The 18,748-nt window shown below is 48.4% G+C and overlaps 1 protein-coding gene across 1 annotated transcript; it reads right to left on the bottom strand.

The window, feature by feature from the left end:
* Window positions 1–1,138: 1,138 nt before the first annotated feature.
* Window positions 1,139–18,295, bottom strand: ACER1 (alkaline ceramidase 1). The gene is made up of 6 exons (XM_034997716.1): window positions 18,203–18,295; window positions 5,797–5,911; window positions 5,576–5,717; window positions 4,623–4,760; window positions 1,590–1,727; window positions 1,139–1,304 (listed from the first exon to the last, which is right to left on the bottom strand). Exons 1-6 carry the CDS (start codon window positions 18,293–18,295, stop codon window positions 1,139–1,141), a joined length of 792 nt encoding a protein of 263 aa, XP_034853607.1.
* Between the last annotated feature and the right edge of the window lie 453 nt (window positions 18,296–18,748).

The following is an 18,748-nucleotide window of genomic DNA, read 5'->3' as shown; positions in this document are numbered from 1 at the left end:
GTCTCCTCCCTAGAGCGGGGACATTGCATGTCTGCTGCCTTGTATCACCAGTGGGTAGTGTCAGACATAGAGTAGGAACTCAATATATATTTGTTGAAGAGATGAATGAATGAATGAGTGGGAACACAGATGAATGAAAGGATGATTAAATTATTTGGGTGGGTAAATGAACATAAATGGATGGCTGAATATAGATGGAGGGAGGGATTAAAGGATGAGGGGATGGAGGGATGGATGTTTTCCAGATTCCATGCTAAACACTTTTTGTACATTATCTTGTTTTATCCATGCAGAAGTCCCATGAAGGCAGAAACATTGTCATATTACAGACAAGGTGCTTGAGCTTCAAAGGTAGAAAAAAATCACCTCCCCCAGATTATACAACTAGGAAATGGTGGAGCAGGATTCAAGCTTAGGTCTGCCTGACTCCAAGCCCTGTACTCTTAACCACCACAGAAATCACCTTCCTATTCTCCTCTCACTTTGAGAGCCCATGCAGGCCACCCCAGCTCCCCTCCTAATGCCCATGCCCCAACAACAGCCAGATTGCCCAGTCTGGGCCTCCATGTTGCTCCATTGTCTAGCAGTGAGATGGCCCCAGAGGTCTGTGGGAGCACATGTGTGAGTGGACCTGCAAGGTCTCTGCATGCATGAGTGAGGGCAGAATGAGGTGACTGGAAATCATGTCTGTTCTCTGGGATGCCCCCAAGTACCAGGGACATTGCATGGCCAAAGACAGGTCCAAAGGGTGTGGTAGTGACCACCACTATTTATGAGATGCCCGGGCACCAAGCCCCAGCCTGAAGTCATTCCCAGTGGCTGCCAGGTAATCCCAGCACCTGGTGATCCACCCTCACAAAGTGAACGCAAAGGAGGAAATGAAAGAGAATAAGGGCAGATCGTGGAGGAGAGCTACGCCAGGCAGCACCCCCTCCCCGCCCCAGTCATCAGACTGCTGTGCAGAAGGCTCATGAAGTCCATCCCCTGTCTTGGGGTGGGGCCGTGCAGGATAAGAAGGACGGAGAAAGGGAGGTAGAGGAAAGAACCATGAGCATCTCTCAGACTCCTGATCCAGGCCTCCCTCTTCAAGACACAGGTGAGTTGGCAGGTGCTCAGGTAGTCCAGAAGCTGGCAGACATCAGCAGCTCTTGTCGTCACTGACTTCCACGTAGGGCAGCCCCACAGGCCAAGTGTCCCGAGGCCAGTAGTGGACTTTGAGGGTTTGACCTGGCATCTCATACCTGGCGTCCACTAAGGCCATGGTAACCATGCCATAAGGAAAGGTGATGCTGATGAGTACATGCCTGTGGGGGGCAGGAAGAAGGTGGTGAGGGCGCAAGATGCCAAGATGCCCCAGAGCTAGATGGATGCCCCCACTTTGGTTCTCTCCTTACTTCTCATTGATCCTGACCATTCAAAGGGACATTCTGGATCAGACCCTTGATTGCAACCAACCCCTACCCACACACACACACACACACACACACTGATATCTGTGCCTCCCCTCTCTGCCCCCAGGCTCCTGCTCCAAACTCTGGCATCTGAGATTTTCTGGTTCTGGCGCCCCATACCACAGGGCAGGTGCTTACCAGATGCTGTGCAGGTAAGAGAAATTGATCTGCTGCCAGAAACTGCAAAGCAAGCGGTCGCTGATCCAGCTGGTCAGTGCAAAAGCCCATAAAACTACGGAGACCTCCATTATATGCCGAAGCTCCTTATTGCTGGTCCTAGGGAGAGAAGGAGGAAGATTAGAGCCAGACTCGGAGAGCAGAGCCTGAAGGGGCTGCTGGGAAATTCCTCCATCCAAGGAGATGAGGCTGGGAGGAGAGAACGACCAAGAGTAGCAGAGGGAGGGGGCCTAATTTGTGATGATTGCGAACATTTGCTGAGCACTGATAGGATGCCAGTTACAGTTCTAAAAGTTCTTCAGATAAAAACTCAGTCCTCAAAACAATGCTATTATTCTCATTTTGTAGATGAGAAAACAGGCATGTGAGATTAAGTTCTGCTCCAACCCCACCCAAGGTTACACAGATAGTAAGTGACAGAGCTGGGGTCTGAACCAGGTTTGTCAGGCTGCAGATTTCTTTTTTTTTTTTTTTAAAGATTTTTATTAATTTATTTAACAGAGATAGAGAGCACAAGTAGGCAGAGCGGCAGACAGAGGGAGAGGGAGAAGCAGGCTCTCTGCCGAGCAGGGAGCCCTATGCGGGGCTCGATCCCAGGACCCTGGGATCATGCCCCGAGCTGAAGGCAGCCACTTAACTGACTGAGCCACCCAGGCGCCCCAGGCTGCAGATTTCTTAACCAACAAGCCCTCCCCTGTTTGTCTTGGGGGGGGGCTGTAAGTGTGTGCCCACTTGTGAGTCAGTGCGTGAGAATTCATGTCTGTGTGGCTATGGGAGGGCAAATTCTCTGGAGGCCATATCTGGGGACAACTCAGGATCAGAATCTGTTTCCCCAACAGCAGAGCTGACCCAGCATCCATCAGGAAAGAGCATATCAGGGATTAATGAGGCAATAACTTCTCTATGGTTAAAAGTGCAGGCCCTGCCCCTAGTCTAAAATGGGAGAGTCTGACCACCAAAAAAGAATAATGAGTAAGGATTGATGAAATCTGAATATAGAGTCTGAGGTCTAGTTAACAGCATTGTTCTGTCGTCGATTTCCTCCTTTTAAGGTTGTACTATGGTTACACAGGATGCTCCATTGAGAGAGGCTGGGGGAAGCTGGATGAAGGATACACAAGACTCTGCACTATTTTTGCAATTTGTCATGAGTCTGTGACTACTTCAAAATGAAAAGCTAAAAATATAGCACGGCGACTGCAATGGATTGAAACATTTCTGAGATATAAACATCCATGAGTTCATAATAATACTTTTCTTAAAAATTTCATTGGTCCCTACTAGAGATGGCTAAGGCCCCAACTCATTACTCTGGAAGTAGATCAATTAAGGGAAAGAATCAATTATCCATCCTGTCACTCCTGCGCAAACTGTATTTCCAGGTTGACAAGTGAAAAGTCCTTCTTGATGGAAGAACTCCAGGTAATCATTGCAGAAGGAATAATGGAATCTGCAAACCACCCTCTTGCAACTACTAATGAATCCATGGATGGAGGCAGTGTGCCTGAATGGCTGCTGAAATTCTTAGGTGAAAAGTAAATGGAAAACTTTATAATAAAGGGAAGAGATGACACCATCTGAATCCACTGATCAACCTTAATAGCACTAAATGTGGAGCAACCATTCATTATGGGGTCCTAATGGCATGGAACAAGAAACACCCAGCACCACACGTGAAATATTCTGGCCTCAAGATACGAAAACCTAAATCTAGTTCTAACTATTAATTTGCAAGAAATTGAAAGAAAGAAAGAAAGAAAGAAAGAAAGAAAGAAAGAAAGAAAGAAAGAAAGAAAGAAAGACAATGGAAGACACCACAGGAAGTAGACAGCCAAATCCAGAATGTTCTACAGGACAAATGATGGAGTTTCTGTTATCAAATCAGAGGCATGAAGATAGGGGAGGGAGGGAGAGAATGCTATGACACAAAGAAAACCTAAGAGACTATGTTTGCATTCCAATTTCAATAAGACTAGTTGGAAGAAGACATCTTGAGAAACTGAGGCAATAGGTGCAATCTGGGTATTGTCTACTTGATTAGCCCTGTGTGTGCCCTATCTTCCTTTTGTCCCTCTAGATCCTTCCCTACCCCTCTCCATTCTGCCCTATGCCCCAGGGAGGCGGGGGTTGACCTGTGTGGACTGAAGCTGGGGATTCCTTTGTCCTTGGGCTTCCAGTTAGATTAGCCAACGGTTTCCAGTTGGTTTAGCCAATGGCTTCTGGTTGGGTTGGCCAATGGTTTCCAGTTGGGTTGGCGAATGAGGCACCCCAGCAAGAAACCAAAGGGTAAGAGGAGGATACGGTTAGAATATTTATTCTCCTGGCCTCCTCTATGTGGGCTCAGGCTAGCTGCAACCAGCAACTGGAGGTCACAGTTCTTGCTAAGGAGGCCCTCTCCACAGGGCTCTCTCCTTCCATACTCTTGTAATCACTCCCCCCCTTCTCCCCCCCCCCCAGGTCTCCTGATGGTCATAGGATCCCACTCTTATCAGCACAACGGTTCTAAATGATCCCTAGTGATTTTCCGACACCTGCTCTCTCCTTTGTAAATAACCCTTTTATTCAGCTCTCCTCAAATGGCCCCATTTCAAAGACCTCTCTCTATCCTGCCAAGACCTGGTATGGGTTAAAAAAAAAAAATAATTATTTATCGGGAGAGTTCAATCCTGAAAAGTTAATGGGTGCCAGTATATGGAATCCGGGGGGAATGTATAATGCAGTTTGTCAAAATGCTGATGGTTGTTGGGACCGGTTAGTGGGCACACGGAGGTTTATCATACAACAGTCTCTGCTTGTTTGGGGTTTCAGCCTTAGGTTCCAATCCTAACCCTGCCCCTTGTTAGTAGGTGATATTGGGGAAGGGACATCCCTCTCTTGAGCCTGGAGTCGATGAGAACTCCATCCCTGGGACTTGGTGAGTACGTGGGGTGAGGGGCGTGCTTGGAGGGGGATGGGAGCCACCTCCCCGGGGAGGCGTCTGCAACCACCACCCACTTCTTGTACTCCTGGAACACGATGTAGAGGATGTGCACAGCAATGCTGTTGAGGGCATATGCGTTGATCACGGGCCTCAGGAAGGACAAGAAGGTGCTGACCACAGTGGTGATGATGACCAGGCTGATGAACTGGGGCCTGGGGGAAGAAAGATGCAGCTGTGGGAGGGTGGCTAGGAGGGTCCTGGGGGGTTTAGGCAGGGTCAGGAGATCAAGAGGTAGATGAGCAAAGGGAAGGGGTTTCAGGGAGCCCAACCAGACTCAGAAAAAGGTATTGAGGTTCCCAGGTGGGCTCAGCAGAGGGTCCCAAGAAGGGTCCAATGAAACATCCCAAGTGGGCCCAGGCAGGGTCTGAAGGGGTTCCCAGGGGTAGGGGTGGGTAGGATGATGAGAGGGTCTCAGGGAGGCTCAAAGGGGCTTAGTCAGTTCAGCAGAGGTTGTCAGGGCCCAAGTGAGGTCAGACAAAGGATTCAGGGGACCCGGGTAGGATTAAGGAAGGAATTACAGAGGTCCCAGGTACTATCAGGAGAGGGGTCCTAGAAGGCTCAGATAGGTCAAATAGGGTCAGGAGAGAGATTCAAAGGGGTCTCAGGTTAAGAGAAGGGCCCAGGAGGATCCCAGGAAAGTTCCAGGGGGCCCAGGTGATAGGCTCAGGGGAGAGGTCCCTGGGGCCCAGGTAAGCTTAAGTATGGGTTCCTGGGACCCCCCAGGTGGCTTCAGACAGGTTCTGGAGAAGGTACCAGACTATCCAGGTGGATCAGGAGAGGAATTCTGGGGATCCTGAGTACTCTCAAAGGAGGAGTCCCTGGAAGCCAGTTAAGTCAGGTAGGGTCAGAAGAAAGTGCTGGGGTGATCAGGGGAGGGATTCCAAGGACCTCAAGTGGGCTCAGGGAGTGGACCCAGGAGCCCAGAAGGGCTATGGTGGGATCAACAAAGGACCAGCCCCTGCCCCACCTGTTCTCTCCTAGGAAAGTAGGAAAGTAGCAGCGGGGCATCCATATGCTATAGCCACTGGCCAGCAGCCACAGGATAGCGATCTCATCCAGCAGCTGGCCCAGGAAGCTAAGCGTCATGTGGAAGTACATGGAGAACAGGCCTGGAGCAAGAGAAAAAGGTAGATGGTCAAGGGGGTGGTCCCCACCCCTACCACCCCACTCTCACAGACCCCCACCTACCTACGACCATGAAGAGGATGCAGGTGATATAAACATAGCGGGAGCGTTTCTGGGCGTAGGGGTGCATGAGAAACATCATGAGAGGCCCAAAGATGAAGAAGGTGACATTGCTGAACTGGAAAAGAGGAGGACATGCGGAGGGGTTGTCAGAAGCGCAGGCAGGCGAGGGCTGCCCCTATGTCCAACCCTAAGTTATTAGCCAATTGGTCACCTGTCCCCTTTCAGGCAATTGATCAACCCTGAGTTTGTCACTCTTCCAGTTGATCTTGACAGCCAACCAGTCATCAATAGGTTCATTACTCCGTCTGTTATTCTATCGGTTCATTCATTCATTCATTCATTCATTCATTCATTCATTCATTCAGCAAGTGTGGCAGACTATCTACTAACTTTCTACATACATCCGCCCCCCCTTTTCCTTTTGGAAATAAGATCCCCCGAAGTTTTAGACACAGCTACACAACATTTTCCAGGCTTCCTTGCTACTCACTCTGCCTTCATGACCTGGTCTGACCAAGGGGATAGAAATGCAAATGAGGGGCGCCTGGGTGGCTCAGTTGGTTAAGCGACTGCCTTCGGCTCAGGTCATGGTCCTGGAGTCCTGGGATTGAGTCCCGCATCGGGCTCCCTGCTCAGCAGGGAGTCTGCTTCTCCCTCTGACCCTCCCCCCTCTCATGCTCTCTCTCTCTCTCTCATTCTCTCTCTCAAATAAATAAATAAAATCTTTAAAAATAAATAAATAAAAAAAGAAATTTGAAAAAAAAAAGAAATGCAAATGAATCTATTACTTAAAAAAAGAAATGAGCTTCATTTATCAAGATTGGCTGTATTAGAAATTGAAACTGAGAAGTTTTCAAAACCCAGGACTACACAAGCACATATTCCCTTGGCCATCTGAGAGATGGTGTCATCACTCATCACAAAACCACTAGAAGATCCCATAGTACCCTGGTGAGATAATTAGAGTGAAAAAGGCAAACAAAATCTTTCTATTATGAAAATAATTTATACCTCGAGGAACCTCTGAAAGGCCTCAGAGACCCCACGGTGTCCCTGGACAGTATTTCAAGAACCACTTCTCCATGAAGAGCAGAGCCAAGTAGCTTGATAATGTTGAGCTGCCAAGTTAACATTCCAGAACCATCTACCTCTAGATTTCCATTTCAAAAAATAAAAAGATATGATCTTTTCTATTTAAGCTGTTTTTAGCGGGCTGTTTCATTTGACACCAAAGCATCCCAGTTACTGGGCTTCTGCACCCCACTCATTGACTGTGAGGAGTAAATTCACTGCCCTAACCTACCATATCTGCATTTGTGACATATGCATAATGCCACTTGCCTCTTCATGTTGTTGACCCAAAAATCCCCCAGCCCTCCGTAGTCTATGAGTACAATTAAGGTGACAAGAACATTTGCACCAGAATTTCAAGGGTTCAGAGTCCCTGAGCACTAGGACTTCAGTGCCCCCTCAGAGTTGCCCCCAGATATGTCTGGGCCACAGTTGAGTCTCTCACATGAACTCAGAAACAAGTGTTCTTACAGTCTTCTTCTACCTGCTAACTTGAGGTCAGCGGCTTGCTCACTCAATTATACCCTCTCTCCCCAATAAAATCTTCCCGTTGTAAAGGTCTCCTCCATCACCTGCGTCCCATCTTAGAAAGTGAAGAAATAGTGCCCTGTTAACCAGGGTGCTCCGTTATTTCTCAGAAACCTAGACTGAAGGGTGCTGACTCAAAAATAGAGAGCACAGGGAAATGCAAGTCAAAACCGCAATGAGCTATCACCTCACACCAGTCAGAACAGCTAGTATTGAAAAAAAAGAAGAAGAAATAATAAGTGTTGGGTAAGACTGTGGAGACAAGGAAACCCTCATGCACTGTTTGTGGGAATGCAAGTGATGCAGCCACTCTGGAGGTTCCTCAAAAGATTAAAAATAGAAATACTATAGGATTCAGTAATTCTGCTGATAGGCATTTACCTCCCCCCCCCAAAAACCAAAAACACTAATTTGTAAAGATATATGCACCCTTATGTTTATTGCAGCTTTATTTATAATATTTATTTATAATAGCCGAGATACAGAAGCAACCAAGTGTCCACTGATACATGAATGGCTAAAGAAGATGTGCTGTTTTATATACAATTGAATAGTACTCAGCCATCAAAGGAAGGAAATCTTGCCATTTGTGACTATATGGAGGGACCTAGAGGGTATTATGCCAACTGAAATAGGTCAGTCAGAGAAAGACAAATACCATATGATTTCCCTTATATGTGGAATCTAAAAAACAAAACAAATGAACTAACAAACAAAAAACAGAACAGACTCATAAATACATATTACAAACTGGTTGTTGCCAGAGGGGAAGGGGTGGGGGATGGACAAAATGGGTGAAGAGGTTCAAACCTCCAGATATAAAATCAATAAGTCATGGGGATGAAAAGTGCAGCATAGGGAGTGTAGTCAATAATATTGTAATAACATTTTATTGTGACAGATGGTAACTACACTTATCGTGGTGAGCCCTGTGTAATGTATATAATTGTCAAATCACTATGTTGCACACCTGAAACTAATATAATATTGTATGTCAACTATACTTCAATAAAAAAAAAATACAGAGCACAGTGGTGGGTGTGGGGAAATCATTTACCTGATGCAGGGTCACCATCTAGGACCCTAGGTCTTGGGCACCAAGACTAGTTTCCAAGGCAGGAGTCCTTCTGATTCTAGGGAAGCCCATGGCTTTCCTTGGGTGATGGTGAACCAGCTCAAAGTCTGGTTCCACAAAACTGGTTTTGCAGCCCATGATCCCACCCATGTCCTTGCTTTCCATACCAAGGTGCCTGATGCCCACCAATGGACAGTGTCAAACACATTTCTGGCACAGCCACTTGGTTCACAATGGCTACCCGAGAACATGCACGCTGTGTCTGCATCCTGAGACTCAACCCCACTGGAGTAGACACCTATCCCAAACTAGGCCAATCAGATTTTCTTGGGAATTTGAAACTTGGAGCAGACACAGAGCCTGGGAGTCCACCAAAATTGAGTCACACCATTGTCAACTCTCTAAGGTCTTGGGATATTGTCCCGATGTTTACGATATGGCAGCCATCTTGCCACCACAAACAGACAAGGCTGAGAACACAGGCATATACTCAAGGGTGGTATCTTCCTTGTGCTAAATCCTCCAGACCTACCTTAGACCCCAGTCCTCCCAAGCAACTCATCTCTCCGTTTTCTAAGATACCCCAGTACCTACCCGATACATTCTTCCTGTTTGGTTTGTTTTTTGATTTTGTGCTTAAGCTAGCTTTCTAATGCTTGAATCCAGTAAAACCATCACCATTGGTATATGAGCTAGGGTTCTTTGGTAGCAAGCAACAGAAAGTGAACTTATATCATAAATACAAAAAAGTGTGTTTAGTTACTTATTTAATTTATTTGTCATTCAGTCATTATGGGAGCTCATTAATCCAAAGAATTGCAGAAGACAAGGAAAACCAGAAACCGGAACAGCTCTGAGCCTCGAATGGACAGTCTCTTCAGGGAGCAACTTTGGGCATGAATGAAAAAAAAAGTTATGTTCAATTGTTATATCCAGGCTCAGGATTCAAATTCAGGAGACGCTGCCTGGGCCATAGCCCACCCTTGGCCAGAGGAGGGGAAGCACCTTGACTGACCATCCTGTTGAGAACATAACCAGTAGGAGAGGGGCAGTTGGTTGTCAAAGGGAAAATGGTGCCATGGATACCTAATGGGCAAAATCCCAAACAAATCAGAGGTTCCCTCTGCCTTCAACCAAACACCAGCCCTTGGGCGTATCGAGCATGGCTGAAGATGCTGAGCCAACCAGTTCCCCAAACTCTAAACCCTCCATTTAAAACACATCTGTGGGGCGCCTGGGTGGCTCAGTTAGTTAAGCGACTGCCTTCGGCTCAGGTCATGATCCTGGAGTCCCTGGATCGAGTCCCGCATCGGGCTCCCTGCTCGGCAGGGAGTCTGCTTCTCCCTCTGACCTTCCTCCCTCTCATGCTCTCTGTCTCTCATTCTCTCTCTCAAATAAATAAATAAAATATTTTTTAAAAAATTAAAAAAATAAAACACGTCTGTGACTCTCATAAATAAAATCCAAACTCTTAAACCTGGCTTATAAACTCCCTCCATAACTCACGTCTCTCCACCTTCAACTTTATAATCTAGGTGGAAGGGATAATTCCATTCCTCCAAATGAGCCATACTTTCTCTCACCCCTTAACCTCCAGAAGTTGCCACATGCTGTTCCCACTGCCTGGAACACTCTTTGTCCCCACTTGCCCCTCTTTGCCAGGCCAACTACTACTCCATCTTTCCCCTGGGCATCACCTTTTGATAAAGCCTTCCCAATCCCACAAGGCAGGGTCAGGTGGTCTTCTTTGGTGCCCTGTTCCTCTATCCTAACACTTGTCTAGCTGTTCTGAAACTGTCTTGCTCTCCCACTAAACTTGGCTTTGAGAACAGGCACTGTGTCTTCCTTGTTCTCCACTGTCACCTCAGGAACTGGGAAAGAGTAGGTGTTCAATAAATATTTCCTGTTGACTGGATCTCAAAGCAGGTTTATGTGGATCACCAGTCACACACATGAAAACACTTGGCAGAAGGGATTGTACCTGGAAAGTTCTGGGTGGAAGGTGCTATGACTGTTACTTTCTTATCTTTTGACAGCACAATTTTATAGATATTGCTTCCTCGCACACACCCCCAAGGTCTGGCTTTCTAGTTCTTGTTTGGCGATGAAAAAACTGGATCTCAGAGAGGTAGAGTGACTTCTCTGAGGTTGCACAGCTCTGGGGGACTCCAGAGTTTGTTTTTACCCCCTGCCTTAACAGATGAGAGGACAAGACAGGTGGCAATGATTAAGAGGGGGCTTCCCTGCTCCCTGGCTGTGTGGTCTAGTGTCTCTGGGTCTCCCTTTCCTGCATCAGCAAAATGGCGGAGAATAATTAATGGCTAGTGCAGATGCTGTTGAGGGGCATGCATGAGGCCAGGCATCTAAAGACTACCTTGCCAGGGATGTGGTTTCAGCTCAACAAATAGCAAGGGTTACTGCTGCTGTTGTTGTTGTGGGAGATAATAGCGACAGGCTGATCCTTGGTTTAGTTGCTCCAAGCTCAGAGGCCAGCAGAACCAAGACAGAAGTTTCTGATAACGCCCCTGAGTGTGCAGAATGAGGGCAAAGCAACGGGCGGAGCCTCTGACTAATGAGTTCCAACTGGCTTCAGAGTCTGATAGCATCAGAGACCGCCCCCTACTGGGGCCTCCCTCCCTGCCCCTGGGGCTGGGCCCCCACATTTCCCAACCGCTGGCCCCACCTCGACTCTTCCAGGAGGGACAGGCTCCTGCCCAGGATCATGAGCTGGACTCTCTGAGTCCCAGCCCCATCAGGTGCCTTCACATCCATCCATCCATCCATCCATCCATCCACCCACTTGCTTACCAACCACTCCTTCAGTATCTACTATGCTGCTCAAGGACCTAGCAGTACCCCAAAACGAAGTCTGCCTTCACGGGTCTACCCAGTCAGGGTTTGGGGGACATTCTGTGCCTCATTTTCCTTCTCTAACTCCAAGCGTCACAATGAGGATTAGAGAACCAAGTGCTACGGGGTCTGAGAGTTTTGCTCACTGCTATGAAACTCCAGTGTCTAGAGCAGTGCCTGACACATAGTAGGTGCTCAGTAAATTTCGGTAGAGAATAACGCATGCAGAAAATACACGTCTACCACAGCTGGTATACTGAGTATGAATCACAGTGTTGCTGTTATTCTGGAATAATTTGCTTTTTTGATCACCAGTACCTAGCAGGGTGTCTGGTAAATAGATGTGGCTGGGTACCTTAGGTCTGGAAGAAGGAAAGGAGAGAAGCGGTGAGGGGGGAGGGGCGGTGGGGAGGAACGAAGAAGAGAAGGACATAGAAGAGAAGGGAGGAAGGCAGACTGACCTGAATTGACTGCCCATTTCAGCTTTGGGAAAAGGCAGTGGGGGATCCGCGTTCTCATTGTCCCTGGCCACCTGGAGCTGCCTCCCCACCTCCACACACTTCTTCCCTCCCATCCACTGTTTCACTTGTGCATTCCATCGATGCATTCTTGACTCCTTTATTGTCCGTCTCCTCCTCACTGGACGGTGACCTCCGTGAGGACGATACGCACCTGTTTTACCCCTGGCTGTGTCCCCAACACCCACCTCGCTGAGCACGCAGTGGGCACTCAAGAAAAATGTGTCGAATCAACCAAATCAACAAACATCACCAAACACCCCCATGCTCTTTCTCCCCACCGCCAAAGCTCAAAGTCCCACCACGCACACCTGGCTCTGTCACCTGTTGAGGACCCCCTCTATATCCACTCAACACATGCACAAGAATGTTGGTGCAGGGCTGGGGCTGTGAAGCTAAAGCACCAGCCACAGACCCTCCCCGAACAGGACTTACTTGCATGAATTAAAACACACATAATTAATTGTTAATCACTCAGTAACTGAGTGGCCTCACAATGCTGTGGTTAATTGAGTGAGAGATTCTGGGACCCGGTGGCCCGGGCTTTAACTCCGGCACTTCTGGTATACACAGCTTTTGTGCACTTGTGATTTACATGCTGCAAAACCCTGAGGAGGAAACGCACACTCTCTGAGCCTTAATTCCCCATCTGTAAAAATGTGGAGCATAAGAGTACCTACTTCATAAAATTGCTATGAGGATTACAGGAAGTGCTATTTGTTAAAAAAAAAATGAATACATTAACACTTTTGCATCTCTGTGCTATGTTTACTTCTAATAGCAATAGCCTTGTTTATTTGATGCTTAGGATGTGCCAAGAACTGTAAGGTTTTTTTTTTTATCTGTCTTTTTTAATTGAGATATAAATCACATACAATCAAATTCACTCTTTTAAAGTGTGCAAGTCAGTGGGTTTCTTTTTTTTTTTTTTTAAGATTTTATTTATTTATTTGACAGAGATAGAGAGAGAGAACAAGTACGCAGAGAGGCAGGCAGAGGGAGAGGGAGAAGCAGGCTCCCCGCTGAGCAGGGAGCCCGATGCGGGGCTTGATCCCAGGACCCCGGGATCATGACCTGAGCCGAAGGCAGACGCTTAACCGACTGAGCCACCCAGGTGCCCCGGTCAGTGGGTTTCAGTCGACTATTCACAAGGTTGTGCAACCATCACCAATATTTAATTCCAGAATATTCTCATCACCCCCAAAAAGAAACCCTGTCCCCATTAGCAGTCACTCCCTTGCCTTACCACAGCCCCCCCGCCCCCCCCCCACGCCAGCTCTGGGGAACCACTCATCTGCTTCTTATCTCTGCAGATTTGGCTCTTCTGGGCATCTCATATGGATGCAATCACACAGTGTGTGGCCTTTTGTGACTGGCTTCTCTCACTGAGCATCATGTTTTCAAGGTTCATCTATGATGTAGCGTGAGTCCGCCCTTCACTCCTGTTTATGGCTGAGTAGTAGTCCATTGTGTGGATGAATGACAGGGTGTTTATCCATTCATCCATGATGAACATTTGGGATGCCCAGTAGATGTTTCATCCTCTCCATGGTCCTATGGATTAATCACTATTAGCACCCTTAGCTGCTCCCTTTCTGAATAAGTACTCAATAAATATTTGCTGAACAAATATGAATGAGTAAATGAATGAACGTATGAATGAATGAGTCTTTCTTCGCTGTCCCACCTGCATGCTGTACTTCTGACTTCTGTTTTTTGTCTGTCTCGTCCATCCCCCAGGACACTGGCCCCGTGACGGCAGACGTTTTCATTTACTTTGGTCACCTCTGTGTCCCCAGAGCCTGAAACAGTGCCTGACTCAGTCAATTCTTGTTGAGTCATGAACAAAATGAAGGGGTCGTTATCTCTTCAAATTGGACCCCTCTGTCGTCCCCAGAGGCTTTTTCTGAAGGAGAAAAGAGGTCCAGAGGGACCTATCGAGTCTGAGCCAAGATGTGTCATGGGCATGGTCACCAGTGTGTGAAATTATTCAATTAATAGTGTCTGCCCTCCCTGAGGGCAGGAACCAGGCCCTCCTCATTTTCGGCAGGGAGGGGAGGGCTGGCACAATTGCTTTTGCTGTGAATTTGATGAGAAGGAAGGCAGAAGAGGGAGGTGTGGTTTAGAACTCATGGGACCTGTTACTCACAGCCAGGGGCTCAGAGAGGGGAGGGTCTCCCCCTGCATCACACAGCATTCAAGAGAGAGGGACAGGAATGCCCACAGTGCAGAGGCCAGCGACAGGAATGCTCGGTTGCAAAAGGAGGTGGGGAGGCTGTAGGAGGTACGGGTGTTGCAGCCTACACCCCCTTGCACGACCTCCCACTCCGACTTCTCTGTCCCTTCTATTGTACCCCTCCCCCAGACTATGCCCACCACTGCACCTTTCCCTATGCTGTTCCCCACTCCAGACATACCACGCCTTTGTTCTGTATCCAAGCATCCGAGAGGAAGCTTTCTGGAGAGGATGAGATGCAGGGCCTCTGAAGCTTTGGCAGGACCCCAGGAAAGAAATTCAGCAGCACAGCTGCCTCTCAGAGCCAGGGAGCCTTGAAACTTCCTCCTCCATGACTTGAAACTCTCCTAAGTTGTCAGCCACCCAGAAGGAGGCCACACCTGGAGGCCACCAGGCCGATGCCAGCAGAAGTAAACTGGAGCAGCCCACACCTTGACTTCTCCTCCACCCCACCTGACCCAGGCCCTCCCACGCCCTTGACCTCTGCCCCTCTTGGATATGCCTTCCTGGCTCTCCAGGGCCATCTATGAAAGGCAACGAGGTGCCCCAGCTGCTGCCCACATCATTGACTCTTTGCTGTTCAAAAGTCCCCCATGGCTCTCCAGTGCCCTCACCGTGGAGCTCACACTCCTCTGCCAGGCATTCCCCACGTGGCCCCTGGAAACCTCCTCCACCTGTCTCTCAGCCCTCATTTCCTCCTTCTTGGGCAGCCTGGGCTCTGGCTTCAAGCCCCCAACCGTTCCTTGATCTGCTATTCTCTCTCACCTCGGAGATTCTCGCCTTTGCTTATGCTGGTCCATTTGCTCCATATGCCTTAGAGAACATTTACTCATTCTTTAAGCATTGAGGTTCCCTCCCCATTCAGCAAGCAGAGGCCTCCTGTGCCATCCCCATGGCTCCCCGCTGCCCGTTCTGGCCCCTTTGCCCTCCCTCTGCCACAAGCTAACCGTGGGACTGGTCAAATCCAATTCTGAACACCCCACTTCCTTATCCTGGGAGCAACGAGCCTCTCCGGGACCCCAGGACCAATCAGCATGGGTTGGTTCATAGCACTGATGCTGGATGAATGAATGAGTCCAATGAGTCCATCAGGAAATACAGGATATATTTTTCGAACACTCTGACCCAGCATTCCAAACTTGTTCATCTTCATCTCTTCTCATTTTCTAGCCACAGAAACACACTTCCCTTTCCCAAACTGTGCAGGCTCTTTATTTCCAAGACTCAGTACATCCTTTTTCTCTCTTCTCTCTTTTCCTCGACTCCTACCCTACTTGGCAAGCTCCTATCCATCTTTCAAAACCCAACTCCTAGGTGCCCTCCTCTATGAAATTTGTCAACCCCTGAGCTGAGTCCTCGACTGCTGCCTTCTGTACCCTGATCGTGCGGGGCTGGGCTCCGCCTCCCCCCACTCCAGACTCAGCGAACCTTGCAGGCATCGAGAAAATAAGTTTCTGAAGAGTGAAGTGACTCCTAAGTGGATCCTGATGAAATCAACGTGAATCGATTTTTTAAGAAAATTCTTGCTACGTATTTTGTCTTCATTTACATACCTGGATCAAAAACTCGCTTTTAACATGCTTTTAAAGAGCTGCGCAGTATTTGACCAGAATGTATTCAGCCCTACACAGGCTGGTGAAAATGCTATGACTCCCTTTCTATGTATTCCATTATTTTTTATTGCAATTACAAAGGACTCAGACAGGACTATATATAAATTTTGTTTTCCACTGGGATTATCTCTTTGATGCAACTTCTTGGAAGTGCAATGACAGAGTGGGTTTGGAGGGGGCGCTATCTGTAATTCCATGTCTCCACGCAACTTGACAAATTGCCCCCAGGAAGCTGCAAAATATGAGTGTGCCCACATTCACTACCAAATAAATTCATTTTTAATTACTGATCTGAGAGGCCAAAAGGAAAAGATCTTATTGTTTTCTATTTGGCTGGTTATTGTAAATATATATATTATAAATATATATATACATATACATATATATATCTCATAAGCTGGCAAACTCTAGCCCCGTGCCAAACTCCCCCCCACCATCTTGTTTTGTATGGCTTATGAGCCAAGAGCGACATTTGCAATTTTAAATGGTTGAAAAATTAAAAGAAGGGTATCTTGTGACACGTGAAAGTTAAGTGAAATGCGTATTTCAGTGTCCATAAATAAAGTTTTATTGGCACACGGCCACCCTCATTTGTTTACATACTATCCATGGCCGCTTTCCAGGTACAATGGTAGAGCTGAGTCATTTCCATACAGACTGTATGGCCCAGAAAGCCAAAAACAGTTAATATCTGGCCTTTGTAGCAAATGTTTGCCAATTCCTGAACTCAATGATTTATTAGCTCTGGTGATGGGTTTGGGATACTCAGAAGTGTTTGGGAGGAGAAAATCTTGGGGAGACCCTTTATAACATAGCTCAGATTCAATTCCTCATGCCCTGGTCTGTTTTGCAAGAGCCTTTTCAATAGGAAAGGAAATGTCCAAGTGTGTTCACACCAGGGAAAGGCAACTATCATTTTGCGAAACTTTTGTTTCTCTTTGATAAGTATCTGGAAATGCAGGTACTGGGAGATGATGATGTTGAAGTCTAGTATGTGTCATGACCACGTCTCCTGCGGCCTCAAAGGGTGTCTGCCAGTCACTCAATTTGCTACATTTAGAGAGGGGCTGAAGGAGGACTGAATGGAGGAGCATTTTGCATTGTCAAGCACAGCTAGAATGGAGGCTCAGCCCAGCCCTAAGTCAGCCCTTTCTCAGTGCCTTCTGTGGGGACCCCCACCTCGGGGTGGGCTGCCAGGGAATCCAGAAAGAGGGGTCCCAGAACCTCACACCTCTTCTCCACCTTAGAGATCAGTACGTTCAGCCCCCTCCCATGTGTCAGGTGAGGGTACTGAGGACCAGGGTCAGTATCTCTGCCCAGGAGGAACAAGAACCAGGGAGACCAGAGGGATCCCCTGAATCTCAAACTCCCACCTCCCAGCTCTGGAAATTGGTGAGGTCAAACAGGGCAAAAGCAACCAGGGCATCCTGGGACTGAGCTCCCTCTCCCCCATCCCCCACAAAGAATCTCCCGGAAGCACCAAGTTCAAATCCTAGCTGTAAGTGCCAGCATGACCCTTGGTATATCCTTCAGTCTCCCTGAAGGCCATTTCCTCACCTGGACAACGGGATTAACTCTGTGTAATACACACTCTGCCTAATTCCCAAAGTCGTTGTGAAGATTAAACTGAGATTTTTCCTGTAAAACGTTTAGTACAACGCCTGCCACACATAGGAAGTACTCAATAAAAGTATGCTTGTATCACTCACTGTGTACTAAGCACCCTTGCTATGTGCAGGCTACAGAGCAAAGCACATAGCCTGCATCACCCCCCATCCCAGGGGCTCCAGGAAGGGGAGCAGCCTGCCTGATTCACAGCAGTCTCCCCAGCACCCCACACGGGGGTAGCACAGCCATATGCACCTTTGGCTGCTTTGCATCTTCCAAGCTTTGCTGAAATGCTTGTGCCATTTAGGCACCTTGAGCCCCTCCAATATGGCCCCATAGCAAGGGCTGGAGGAAGGATGGCCCACTGTGTTGGTGTGCCTAGAACTGAGGGGTCCCCAGGACATGGGACTTTCAATGCTGAAACCAGGACAGTCCCCAGCAAACTGGAATGAGCTGGTCAACCTAGGCTGGGGGTACAGCTGAAAAAAAACTGAACACTAAACACAGTCACCTCCTCCTGGAAGCCCTTTCTGATCCACTCCCCCCACCCACCCCTCCCTGATCTCCAAGGCTGCCTGTGCAATTCCCATTACAAGCACCATCAGCCCGGATTGTGAATGCCTGGAGTCACCTCTGTGTCGTCTGCTCCGACGGGGGGGAGGGGGGGGTGCGGGGGGGCAGAGACTGGCTGTTTCCCTGGACACTGCTGCATTTCCAAAACCTTCCACAGAGCCTGATGCCAAACAAAGATGAGTGAATGAAAGCCAGCACTCCTTGACTAACAGATGAGCCAAAGCTCAGAGGGGTGAATCCTCAAGCAGGATTCCCCAGCGATGATGTGGAGAAGCCAGGTTGGAACCCCAGGCTGTTAAGGCTGCCACCCCCAGCCCTCCCACCTGGACCTCACCGTGTTGTAGAACTCGGCCACCAGCTCCGAGTGCTGAAAGTTACTCTCACACCAGTCCACCTCGGAGCTCTGGTAGGCGAAGATGCTGGGCATCCTGATGCAGCGCCCAGTGCCCACTGGCTCAGTCTGGCAGAGAGGAGCATGAGAGCCTAGAACAGCCCGGCCCAGGTGAGACAGGCAGAGGACAGCTGGTTGCCCCACAGCAGGCAGGCAGGCAGACCAAGAGGAAAAACCTGCCGAACCACTCCCCGTTGCACCAGGGCAGCCTAGCTGTGCAGTGGCGGCTGCCCTGGGCATAAGCAGAGGGGCTGGCCCCGTCCAGGGAGGGCGGAGGTGGGAGGGGGGTGGGAAGGGAGTGTGCTTCCCATCCCTACCCACCGCGAGTGGGAGTTAGGGGGACTGTTATTAGAACAGTAATTTAAAATAATAATGAGCCCACTGAGAGGAGTACCCTCGCTCTCCCCACTTTACAGATGAGCAAACTGAGGAAGAAAGAGCGAAATCACTTGCTGAGGGCATGCAAGGTGGGGGGAAGGCCACAATGTG

This window comes from Mirounga leonina, unplaced genomic scaffold (genome assembly GCF_011800145.1).
Source record: "Mirounga leonina isolate KUSES-001 unplaced genomic scaffold, KU_Mleo_1.0 Mir_94, whole genome shotgun sequence".
NCBI classification, from domain to species: Eukaryota; Metazoa; Chordata; class Mammalia; order Carnivora; family Phocidae; genus Mirounga; species Mirounga leonina.
The sequence above is the reverse complement of the archived record's forward strand: the minus strand, read 5'-3'. Positions and strand labels throughout refer to the sequence as shown.

What these genes read in the sequence shown, in the direction of transcription:
- ACER1 (XM_034997716.1), bottom strand. Translation starts at nt 18,295, where the DNA reads ATGCCCAGCATCTTCGCCTACCAGAGCTCCGAGGTGGACTGGTGTGAG. An exon ending in CATCCTCTTCATGGTCGTAG is followed by an intron (nt 5,718 to 5,796) that starts GTAGGTGGGGGT and finishes CTCTTGCTCCAG; the next exon opens with GCCTGTTCTCCATGTACTTC. An exon ending in GTGTTCCAGGAGTACAAGAA is followed by an intron (nt 1,728 to 4,622) that starts GTGGGTGGTGGT and finishes TTCTCTCCCTAG; the next exon opens with GACCAGCAATAAGGAGCTTC.